The 13,082-nt window shown below is 39.8% G+C and overlaps 1 protein-coding gene across 15 annotated transcripts in view; it reads right to left on the bottom strand.

The window, feature by feature from the left end:
• PUM2 (pumilio RNA binding family member 2) overlaps positions 1-13,082 on the bottom strand; it is a 90,899-nt gene that overhangs the window by 59,355 nt on the left and 18,462 nt on the right. For 5 of the 15 annotated variants that reach the window (XM_056128876.1, XM_056128874.1, XM_056128875.1 and 2 more), the window contains exons 2-5: positions 9,210-9,278; positions 8,205-8,379; positions 7,311-7,384; positions 889-1,013 (exon numbers count right to left, since the gene is read on the bottom strand). In XM_056128876.1, the coding sequence (XP_055984851.1) occupies positions 889-1,013; positions 7,311-7,384; positions 8,205-8,345 (340 nt within the window). In that variant the 5' untranslated portion in view covers positions 8,346-8,379; positions 9,210-9,278. Of the gene's footprint in view, positions 1-888; positions 1,014-7,310; positions 7,385-8,204; positions 8,380-9,209; positions 9,279-13,082 lie in introns of those variants that run through there. The other 10 variants (XM_056128878.1, XM_056128887.1, XM_056128888.1 and 7 more) reach the window with 6 other exon arrangements.

Here is a 13,082-nt window from a genome sequence, read left to right as displayed (position 1 = left end):
CGCCACGGGGAGCTTGCCAGGCTCTGCCGTGCGGGTGGAATACTTTCAGTAGCTTGCCTGGCTCTCCAAGAGGGGCAGAGGAATCAAACCCAGGTCGGCCGCATGCAAGGCAAATGCCCTATCTGCTGTGCTATCACTCTCGCCCCTCAAAACAACAAAAATTTTTAAAATGCACCAACTTTTCAAATTACATATATTTTTTCTGCCAATAAAATACCCTTCTATGGCCTTGCATGAGACCAACTTGGGTTTGATCCTAGGTATCCCATATGGTGCCCTAAGCACTGCCAGGAGTCATTCCTGAGTGCAGAGTAGTGAAGAGCTTCGCCAGGTGTGTCCCCCAAACAGAAACAATAAAAAAAAAACCCAAGGAGCATGCTATATTTGCATATGCTGGTTGAATTCAAAGGAAATTCAAGTATTTCGTTCATTTGGGGGCCACTGCCGTTGTTCAGAGATCACCTGACTTGTACTCAGGAAGCCATTATGTGATGCTAAGGATCAAACCAGGATTTGATCCCCGTAATCCCATATGGTGCCAAACACAACTAAGAGGAATTCCTGAGTGCAGAATCACGAGCAGCCCCTAAGCATGGCTGGGGTGTAACCAAAGTAAGTAAATAAATCAATCTTTTTTTAAAGAGGGAAAAAATCCTATAGTTAAATTAGTATATCCTCTATTTCCATATAAATTCGGAATTCTATCAATTTAAAATGAAACAGTAAAGTATTACTGTTATAAACTCTTGCAATCAGATCATCAATTGAAGAGTTAATTGACATAAGGACACACGTGATTTATGAAATTTCAGAGATAGCACATTTTCTTCGTCAATATCCATTTGGGAGTAGAAAGGGTTTAAGAATGAGCAAGCTAATAATTCTCACATTTATACCAACTTACGAGAAGTTCCCCATGCAGTCTCTCTCCATTCATCATCCCCAAGAAATATGCCTTTTTGTCCATCTTTTGTTGAATCATCAGGTTCCCAAAACTTTTTGGTAGGCAATAGCTATTTAGAAGAAGGGGGGGAAAAAGTATTAAAAATGTATGTTAATTACCAACAATTTTAGGAGAAGCAAACTTACCACAGATATGTAACAAGTTTGAGTTTTTCAATGCTATAAAAATTCAGCTTATTTTTGTCTTGTTAATGCAACAATTCCCCACTTTCAGTACTAGCTCTAGGAATTCTAAATCTGGATGTTAATCAAAGCTCACCTGAGATTTTTCTACATTTCACAACTGCTTATGACTTTTTAAATAGAAATGTTTTTTTCAAAAGACATACTAAATGTCTTACTACAGGCAGGTGACACAAGAAAAAATATCTACCAAACGGGTTACATGTTTTTTCTTTGTTTCCTAGAACTGCCAGTAGACCACCTCCAATCCTACAACTTCTAAGACAACATTTTGTTCTTTCTTCTATTATTCAATAGTACAAACAACTCTTTCTGGGTCCTAAATACACAGTCTATCAATCCCAAAGCAGACAGTTGTGGAAATCAGGAGAGACAAAATAGGGCTACTTAAAACACTTTGGGAATAAAAATCCTGCACTGTGCTCTACTATCCTATAGCAACTAAGGACAGTGTTGATACAATGATTCACTGCTTATTCAAAATGTACATTCGGCTGACTCCTAATCATACTTTAATTTCATGCAGGTCTTCCTATTTAGAGAAAGCCTGACATTTAGAGGTGGTGGACTAGACTTAGGTGAAAAGTATGCACTTGGAATTTTAAAGAAGCTTTAGTTCTCTTCCTCCATTTTGCCCATCTTCCATTGCTCATAACCAAACCTAAATACATACACCTATTTCTATTGCTGTATTTATCACACTAAATTAAGTGTTTGTTTCCTTAAGTGGATGACAACAAGTTTAGACAGCTCACACACTTATAAACTATTAAAAAATGTCACAACACCTGTAGTGGGTCTGAGAGTTCAGACTGCATGCCTGTTGGAGGTTCACAGTATGAGTGGAAGATGAGGATGAACAGAGTAAATCAGGAACAAAGACACAACTGAGAAAATGAAGTGCATAGAACGGGGGTGAGATGGTCACAGATGTGAGGAGGTCACAGCTGATGTTGTTAAAGCTAAGTCAGATTACGAACATTATTAAGGATATGCTAAAAACTGCAACTACACTGAAGCAATAGAAAATCAAGAGTGATATTGTTTTAAACTCAAATTTGTAAATTTAGAATAACAGATATCCTAAATTAAAGGCAAAGAGATCAGTTTAAGAAAATTACAAAACCAATATAACAGGAACTGAAGCAGGGTACTTGAAGAATTGGAAAAATTATTAAGCAGATTGAGACAATTAAAAGGAAAATACAACAACAAATGGAGCTGACGGGCAAAACAAATTTTTAAAAATCCCTCTATGAAACCTATGTTATGGAAAACAGATAACTTTAAATTGAACATTTTTTCACAGTAAAAGCCAAGCTAATTTCTAAAATACTGTATAAGTAAACTATTTCAGGGGAGAAAAAAGGTTCCTGAAAGAATTTTTAAAAAAGAATACCTCTTAATGTCTACTTCATGAGAAAAGTAGTATTAAGCAAGAGCGAAAAAGAATTAGAAATACAATTCACTAGGGGCTGGAGTGACAGTAGAGCAGGTAGGGTATTCTCAATGTGTGCCAGAAATAAGCCCTGAGCACTGCAGGGTTTGGTGTGCATAATAAGGGCATATGCATGTATGTGCGCGCGCACACACACACACACACACACACAAACAGAGATTTCAGTAGCCCATGATCAGGGCAATAAAAATGAATTTGCTGGGGAAAAAATGGAAATAAACAAATTAGCACCGAACTAGAAGTCACAGACTCAGAAATCTCTGATACAAACTAATCATTTGAGATACTTAAAATCAATACCTCTTTGAGGAGACTATTCCAAAGTTAGATTCTATGTGGTACCTTCACTGATTACTGCTTTAAAACACAAACTGCCTAACTATGGGGGAGAAAATCTATATAGCATTTACTCATTGTGCTACATATATAACTTACCTTGCACAAGTAAACAATCATTAAAGAAAATTTAACAACTTTCCTAACGAGGTCTGAACTCATGTTCTTAAAACAGCTTTCTGTGATAGTTTATCTACAATGAGTATGAGTACTTTTAAAGAAACTACAAATTTGTGAACAAGAATAAATGGATTAAATAATGGGGACAAGCAATAATTCAAGACAGAACAGTTTAAAAGTACATACAAGCAGTTCACTGGTTGGAATTACAAAAACACATACATTTGCTGGACCCAGAGACAGACTACTAGGGGAAAGGCACTGGGCTTGTACGAGCCAGACCCAGGGGGTTTGGTCTCCTGGGAATGCATATGGGGTTCTTGATCTCTGCCATGAGTGATCCATGAATGATCCCTGAGCACCACTGTGTGGGCCAAAATCCAAAAACAAAACCAACAAACAAAACCAACAAAAAAACAAACCCACAGATTCTTACTGGAGACTCTGAGAAACGGGCAAGCAGTAGAACTAGGCAAGCACACTTCTAAGAACAACGGCAAGATCTTAAAAATCTGTAAAGTATATACTACCTATAGCTATTCATCAGTTTCTTTTCTCAAAAAAAAAAAAACCCTAAACCAAGACAAGCAACTATATTTCGAGTCAACCCACACTTTGGTCCCCCCAATCCACAGAAATCATGAAATTAACAGGCACCTCCATGTGCATCCATCAGTCCTGCAATGGTACCAAACCAAACGAATTTAAGTCCTAAGAATTGAAAGAGATTTACAAAATAGAGGATATGACTCAGTGGCAGAGAACATACTCCACATGAGTGAAAGTCCTGGGCTGGATCCCTGGTTTCCCCAGCCTCCCAGGCACTTCATGTGGAGGGAGAAGGGGGGGAGATATATAGACTATATTCTCATTTATGTTTTAAATTAGGGCATTTATGCAACCATCCAATTTGAGACTCCTCTACTTCGTAAAAATGTCACAGGTTGGGGCAAGGGAGAGCTCAAAAGACGAAGCATTTCCCTGGCATGTGGAGACCCCCTATTCTGGCACCCCTCTCAGTCTCCTAAGCACCATCAGGATGGCTCTGCTGGGCCTAAGATGCACCAGACTAAGCATCATTAAGAGAGGTCCCACGGGCCCCTGAGCTTTTGCCTGGGAAAATCAAATGTAAGGTGACTAATAATGGGAGTTCATAGAAGACTAGCATAAATGCTAGCAAGTATATGAAGAACGAAAGATATAGATTCCCTAGAACACACAGAATGGTGCTTTCCCCCGCGCCTGGCTGTTCCTCGCCAGGGCCCCTTGGAGGGGAGCGGGTTGAGCTTTCCTCCCCACCCCGACTAGGGCTCCGACAGCCGAAGACCTCCAGGACCAGCCACCACCATGCTGAGACCACTCTCCGCACACCTGAAGGTACTGGCAGAGGGACAAAGCCACGCGGGTTCCGGGGCCGAGATCTCCAAGCCTACTCGGATTGGAGTCGAGCATCTTCCACCCAGATCCTCCAAATTCCAGTAGGCGGGGTCACACCCACCACCTGGCCCCCTGGCGCCGTGTAATCCCATCAACTTCCCTAAATATTCCCTAAATATCCCTTGACTACTCCCAATATCCCTTCAAATCACCAACAAACAATTAATACGTAGTGGGAAGCAATATTGTAAAAAGTCAAGCCACTTATAAATTCAAAGCACTATTACATGGTCTTGAGCCAGTTTATAGTAACCAGCCTAAATTTCAGTTTCTCATCTGCAGAATAAGTAGTCAGTGTCTATGAGTTTCTAGAATAAAAATAATCTACCTGGAATAGCATCTATAGCACACACATAAATACTAAGCATCTTCACAATCAGATGTCTGAATTTATTAATACTGTAAAAGACAAGTAACAGGACGAGAGAGAGCACAAAGGTCTGGAGTGCATGCTCTGCATACAGGAAGCCCAGGGTCCATGCAGAAACACATGATACAAATTCATGGGTAAGGGCCAGTAATATGTAACTGATTAATAACTTTAAAGCATTATAATATTATTCATCACAAAAGGCTTATCAATAGTTGTTTGCCTTCTTTTTTGAAGTCTGGGTATCCTAGGGGACCATGAACCATCATAGGAAGAAGTTGCCTAATGGTTGCCACATTTTGCACAAGCAAAAAGAATTAGGGGGTTGGGCACTGTACAGGTGTTAGGGAACATGCATCTATCCCAGGTTCAATCCCTGGCACCACATGACCTCCTGAACAACCCTGAAGCCCCCTGGCACCCGAGGCTTTAAACAACACAGCATCTGTGGGCCTTAGCATTTGACTGCAGACCAGATGGCTGAGAATAGGCTGTAGTGGTCCCTGAAACCCTAGTCCTGCTTGGAACCTCCCTCCCACCCCCAAAATAAATACAAATAAAAATGGGAAACAGAATTAGAAGTTCAACTGTCCAAAGCCACATACAAAACTAGTAAACGGCAACATTAGGATGAATCCGTTTACTTCTAAGGCCCACTATCTTTACATTTACTACCATTAAAGATGGGCTGGAGCGATAGCACAGCGGTAGGGCGTTTGCTTTGCGCGCAGCCAGCCCGGCTGAGCCGGGTTCGATTCCTCCGCCCCTCTCAGAGAGTCCGGCAAGCTACCGAGAGTATCTCGCCTGCCCGCACAGCAGAGCCTGGCAAGCAACCTGTGATGTATTTGATATGCCAAACACAGTAACAACAACTTTGTTACTTTAAAGTAACTTTAAAGTTATTCAGACAACTTTGTTGTCTCCAATGGAGATGTTACTGGGCCCGCTCCAGCAAAGCTCCAGCAAATCGAATGGGAGGACAGTGATCACAGTGATCACCATCAAAGATTCAGATCAGGTCTGGAGAGTGTACAAGAGTTAAGGTGCTTGCCAAGCATGCAGCTGTAGCTATGACCCTACCTCAAATTTACGTTATAGCACATGACTCCTGAGCACCACTTACAACTGTTCAAAAAGCAAAATTTAAAATGGTGCAAAACAGTTTTATTTCTGAAAATCTCAGTATTAAGGTCAGTAATAGAAACTAAGAAAAATTTAATCAGGGAGATTACTTCAGTGGCAGAGAACTTAACTTGGGATACATGAGGTCCTGATTTGACCTCTGTTTATCAAAATATAGAAAAGCAGTTTGAGATACCTTAATATTCATCCCCTTAAAGTCTGGAATCATTTTCAGCTCATTAAAATAAAATGTGGATTTCCATTTAGCAGACAGAATTTAAGGTTATCATAAGGATTTACTCAGATCCAAAGCAAGTGCATTTGAGCCCAAAGACAAGAGAACAGCAAATAAGACACTTGCCTTGCAAAGCCTGACCCAGGTTTGATTCCGGGCACCACCGATGGTTCCCACAGCTGCAGGGTATGCCCCTGTGCCCCTATGCCCCATACCCCATCCACCAAAAGGCTAGAGATTGGAGAGATATCTATGATTCATAAAAGGTAACTCACATTACTGTCTTCAAAGGTACCAACTTAAGATCATAGGACTACTGACTGATTTAAGCAAAAACCAATCTCCTTTATCCTTATCTATTATGTTTACCACTTCAAACTACCTGAGACTGGTAAACTAATTTTCTTTGAATACTGTGTCAGAAAAAAAAGGATAATTATTTATAGTTCTAGCTATAAAAATATTCCAAGTGATTCAGTTGTTTAAAATTAAATTCTGGGCTGCCTAAAGAACTTCAGGCGCCTCATCCCGTTACTTAAGAAATAACCAACACAGTTCCATATGCTCTCAACAACATAGACAACAGGTAGATGCCCTTACAGTGTGATTTTAAGACATGCATGCATCAAAGTTCAACCTGTTATAAATTAGCTTCGATTTTTTTAAGCTGGATGACATAAGGCAAATCAGGTATGTCTTTTAAACAAAAATGACCTATCAGGGGAAAGATGGAAAGAATGAACTTATGAATGGATGATCTGTTTCTATTTTCAGATGAACTAGGAGAGACTGCCTTCTAAAGGTGAATGAATCAGTGTATCACAACCTACAGAAAAAAACAGTACATTTGAAGATAGTCTAATATGTAAACACAGTGCTTTTATACATTATAATTCAAGACATAATAAGAAAAACGTAAAAGAAAAAGTCAAGAATAGGCTAATCCACTTTAAAAAAAAAGGGTGCTGCATTAAAAAATAAAAATAAACAATTTTAGAAAACCCATGAGCCAGAAACTCAAGGCTGCTTTTCAATTTACTTTAATGAATGAATTCTGGGATACAACAAAAACAAAAAAACCTCACCTGTCAGGAAAGGAGGAGGAGACTGGTGAGAGAGAGACAGGCAAAGAAGGAAATCCCAGAAGGTTCCCTGCTGCCTGTGAGATGAGGAGAGATAGAAAGGCTTGTGGGAGAGAGAACCCAGAGACAGAGACCTGAGTAGGGTCCCTAACTATCTCTTAGAGGTAACAGTGTTAGTAAACAGTTCCGAATAAAACTGCAGTGAGTAACAGCTTACTTTAAACACACATTTACTAGGTGCAGGTCACGATAATGGGCACACTGAAAGAGCAGGCAGTCTAAACCAGCCACTTTCACAGGGCCCGCCTGACATTTCCATTTGAAAACCTAGATCTAATCAATCAATTTAACCCAGCCTCTCCTCTTTCCTAAAAACCTCCCCCACACCCCCCCCCAAACTAAACTCAACTGTTTGGATTTTAATTGCAGAGACGATAAAATAATCTTGGGATTATTAAATCCCAAGAAAGGGAGAAGGAAAGAGATTATAAATAAATATATCTATATGTAGATTTAGGAAGTTACGTGTTGGGAGTCTTAAAAAGAATTAAGGTAACAGTTGTGACTTTACTCATTCTTAAAAAAAAATAGTCTGTAACAGACTCTGCTGAAAAATTATCCAAATATGCATATACAGATGTTTTTCGACTTCTATAGACCAAAAAAATAGTGAAGGGAAAATCGGAAACATTTCTTGACTGTTCTCATTCACCCATACAGTAACATGGTTAAGAGGCCACTGGATTGCGGTGAGGGCTGTAATTTTTGTTGCCTGCTTAATTAAAAAAAAAAAAAAAATCCTTCTCTCAAATTTTCTTTAGGGCCCAGAATTTTACCTTATGCACTGGACTAACAATTTTACTTTGGCAATACTTAAGCTTAAGCACCTTAACTCACCCTTAAATCAGTCCTCAGAAAATGACAAACTCTTTGGAAAACGCTGTTCTGGAGAAGGGGAGGGTTAGCTAGCTGCAGGGTGCCCTCTTGTGGCCCAGAGGAGTGAGTGGACTCTTTTTCTGCATCTGAAGAGCACAGCATTGGATGGAGTGAGTCTCATGAAGGTCTCTATCTACTAAAGTAAAATAATCTCCAGGAGTAAGCAGTTAATTACAAGTTTTAGGTCTGTTCACCATTAATTTCTATCAGCAAAAGTCCACACTAAGTTAGTAGTATAGAACATGACAAGATAAAGATGTGACCACAAGGGTTTTCAGTCAATGTTTTCTAAATATTCAATAAGTATATGGAAAACTAAAATAGTCGATGCCTTAAAATTATATATTGGAGAAGTTAAATGGGATGCCCCAAATGAAAGTCACAGATTAACAGGAATGATATAAAACCCACTCAGAGTTTTAGGGTGCCCACTTTTTGCTAGTCATTAAAAGCTAACAATCTACGAGGGAGACTAATATAAAACAAACTGTAACAAGTAATAAAAGCATGTATAAAGATCTATGAGATGTCAGATGAAGAAGTAATTATTAATTCTACTGCAGATAGCAACAATGGACAATAAAGTCTTTTCAGCAGTGCTGCAGAGTTATTAGAAGTTTACTAAAAGCAAACAGTAAACAAGGAGAGATTTTTGGAAGAGAATAGTGAACAATTAAGTGACTAGAGCAAACAGCATACATATACAAAACAGGACAGGGATATAGAAATGCTCTTTTCTGAGCAATTATAGTTCACTACCAAACCCAAGACATTTTCTGACCAAGTCAAAATCTATTAGACACAATAGTTGCACTCACCACTAAGAAGTACTGTCAAAATTTTTTTAAGTTGAGAATCACAACAGAATTATAACATGTTATTCTGAAATTCCGTATCACTTAAAACTTTATAAACTTAGCTAATAATCATAAAGTGAGTTATAGTTTAATATTCATAAATATTTACCTCTCCCATTCCCCGAGATTCTAATGCAAGAGCTTGAAAATCATGATTCATTTCATCCACAAATCAAACCTGTTAAATAACAAAAACAAAAATTAGAAGAAAAAAATTAAACTACTTTTATTATATGCTTTTTTTTCTTAGACTTACAAACTTTTGTGATTACATTTCAGTTATACAATGATTGGGTACCCATCCCTCCACCAGTGTCCATTCTCCACTACCAATGATCCCAGTAGCCCTCCCTCCAGCACCCCTCACCCTGCCTCTGGCAGGCACATTTCCTTTTTCTCTCTCCTTTTGGATGTTATGGTTTACAATACAGGTAGTAAGTGGACATCATATATACTGCTTCTTTTACTAACATTCAAATGATCTGATTAACAAGAACATTTCTCTAAAATTGGACAAAAGCAATGGAACATGAAAACTGGTCTGTAGAACTAATTCACTGTACCATAGTTGGGATGAAACAATTATGGTGTTAGAATTTGTATGCACAAAACCATACTATTAGCAGTATTTAAATCACAGTGCCTAAGTTTTTTTTAAAGCATCTATCCCTCTTTTTTTTTTTTTTTGGCTTTTTGGGTCACACCTGGTGATGCACAGGGGTTACTCCTGGCTCTGCACTCAGGAATTACTCCTGGCGGTGGTGCTCAGGGGACCATATGGGATGCTGGGGATCGAACCCGGGTCAGCTATGTGCAAGGCAAACGCCCTACCCGCTGTACTATTGTTCCAGCCCCTATCCCTCTTATAAAGAATAAAAATTGGAGTGAGAAGAATGGCTCAACAGCATGAGTTCATGATTTGCAAGCAAGAACACTGCTCCACAAGTAGGCCCAACTCCCAGGTACTGCCCCCCCCCAACAACAACAACAACTATATATATATATATATATATATATATATATATATATATATATAAAATTGGTGGAGTCTGCATTCAAGGGGCCAGCTGTGCAAAGGCTGCAAATAGCAGGCCTCTTTGGTAGCATATAAAGCTTGAAGACAGTCCTCTGGAGAGGACATACGTATCTGCCTCATGTTGTACCCAATGCTGGGCTCAAAACAGTTACAGAGGGTAAACACTCTGGAAAGTCCAAGTGCATGTTAACCAGCTCATCATGAATGCCCACACCAAGCCACATAAAGAGCTGCTGTGGAGATCAAAGGGTCCTGCTCTCTGGCTGCAAGGCCCCAAGAAGAGGGCCTTGCAGCCCTCTTCTTACCAAGTTTAAGAGAAAACAAAATGGCAGACAAAATGCTCATCTCAGATGAAGTCCCTCTGGAGTCCCTTTCCCATTCCTCCTCCACCCCATCCTGCTTCTTATCCAAATAGAAAAAAAATTATGAGAAAACCTGGAATCAAGGGTCCTTGGGTTATTCCGCAAGGCAAAAGAAACCTTTACTGATTTCTCATCCACTCCCCGCCGCCAAGAAAAACAGAATAAAAGTGAGCTAAACGTTTGATGTTGCAGTTCTCATAAAATTTTTGTCTATTACAGAATACTTTTCCAAATTTACAACATTCTACTTTGTAATTCTTGTATAAAGGTAAAGGTAAAGGCCCTCCCGTTGATCGTCGATTTGCTCGAGCGGGCCCAGTAACGTCTCCATTGGAGACTTTGTTGTTACTGTGTCTGGCATATCGAATACTCTCGGTAGCTTGCCGGGCTCTCCGAGAGGGGCGGAGGAATCGAACTCGGGTCGGCCATGTTGGCCGCGTGTAAGGCGAACGCCCTACCCGCGGCCAACATGGCCGACCCAAGTTCGATAATTCTTGTATAAATTATAAAAATTTTCACTGAAAATATTTAAGTGGTTCCCTACTTTCATATATACTTTCTGGGAGAATAATTATAATATTCAGATCAGCGATTAAGAGTAACTATGTTGGGCCAGAGAGAGCTCAAAAGGCTAGAGTGCATACTCTGCAATACAGTCGGCCTGGATTTGATGGCCATACCTCAAGATCCCCAAGCGATGCTAGGAGCAACCCTAGGAGCAACCCCTAAGCACTGAGCTGGAAACACCATGTGTGGCCTAAAATATTAGAAAAATTTCGAGAGAAGATGGCAGGAAATAACCCAATAGCTAAACCTTGCAAAAAACAAGGCCGTGAGTTTGATCCTTAAGTGCTACCTAAATTTGGATGCAATTTCAGCAGCTCTATTTGTGATCCTGGAACCAAGTGATTTCTAGCTGCATGTGAGAGAACCACACCTAGAAAGATGTGTGACCACCACAGCCAGGAACATAACCTCTGGGGAGGGAAACACATCTTCAAGCCCTACAACTAGTGGAAGGTGATCCCCAACGAATACAGTGACCAAATCTGCGAGCACTGCAATGTGAGGCACCACCTCTAATGAGCATAACTAAATGTGTGAACACCACAACCACGAGTGATCCCTGGTCATTACGACACCAATGGAGAAAAGGAAATGGAGAAAAGTGAAAATAATAAGGAGCAATTCTTTTCCCTTCTTAAAATAAAGCACATTTTGACTAGTGGTTTAAATTATTTTTCATCTTTCATGTTCTTAAGTAGAGAACCTACCACAGTCAGCTAGTATGGCTAGAAAACCATTCCAAACTAAAAGCCACTACAATTTAGTCTTTAGATCTTTGGGTCTTAAGATGTAAGGCTATTGTTTATTCTAGTCAATTCTCTAAAATGCCAAAATAGTTGACATTATGAAACATTTAGTTATGGCACCTGTGTTTTTTTTAATTGAATCACTATGAGATAGTTACTTGCTTTCATGATTTTCAATCATACAATGATAAAACACTCATCCCTCCACCAGCACATTTCCCATCACCAATGTCCCCAGTATCCCTCAAGCCACCCCCACCCCACCTCCTGCCTCTATGGCAGACAATTTCCTTCTTATTCGCTCTCTACTTTTGGGCATGATGGTTTGCAATACAAATACTGAGAGGCCATCATGTCTGGTCCTTTATCCACTTTCAGCACACAACTCCATCCCAAGCATTCCCTCCAACCATCACTGACTTAGTGATCCCTTCTCAATCTTGGCTGCCTTCTCCCCCAACTGCTGTGTTTCTTATTTGACTAGTTCTTTTCACTTTCTTATGCTTCCACCTTTTCAATGACTGCTAAATTAAAGTGAAATATTTTGTTTGTTTTTTTGTGGTCACATTGGTGATGCTCAGGGGTTAGTCCTGGCTCTGCACTCAGGAAGCGCTCCTGATGGTGCCGAGCAGACCACTGTCGGCTGCGTGCAAGGTAAATGTCCTACGTACTGTACTATGGTGCTGGCTCCCCACCCTTGCATTATAAACCCAATCTCCTTCCTCCCAGTTCCAAAGAGTATCAAAGAAAAGTTTGTGATTTCTTTCCCATTTACAAGACATTTTCCTTTCTTACACTAATACCTAATAACTTAATTCAACCTACTGACTTATTCCATTTTCCAAGAGCTCAGTTCAACAATCTCTTTTATCTAAGATAGCACAATACTTTCCCATGTTCTCATCCTACAATCTGACCCCTAAAAGACACTCCTCTTTCGGCCATTTACTTTGGCCCCACACCTCTCCCTGCCACCACCTAGTTACTATGAGATAAATTCCAAGACCCCTATTAAGTTGTATAGTTTCCCCTATGCGTACACCTATGATAAAGTGTGATTTACAAATTAGGCACATTAAGAGGTTACCAACAAATTGCAGCACCGACATCAACACTTTAATTGAGTCTCATATGTTTACTAGTAATTAGAAGAATAATTCCTCGGAGACCAACCATTGTGCAGGTTACCTATAAACTCCAGATAAAACACCTAGTTGGAGACACCAGAGATAGCACAAAGGTTAAGGCACTTGCCTGAGCACCATTCAGAA

Source organism: Sorex fumeus, unplaced genomic scaffold (assembly GCF_029834395.1).
Source record: "Sorex fumeus unplaced genomic scaffold, SorFum_2.1 ptg000006l, whole genome shotgun sequence".
Classification (NCBI taxonomy): domain Eukaryota; kingdom Metazoa; phylum Chordata; class Mammalia; order Eulipotyphla; family Soricidae; genus Sorex; species Sorex fumeus.
This window is presented reverse-complemented; position numbering and strand designations above follow the sequence as displayed.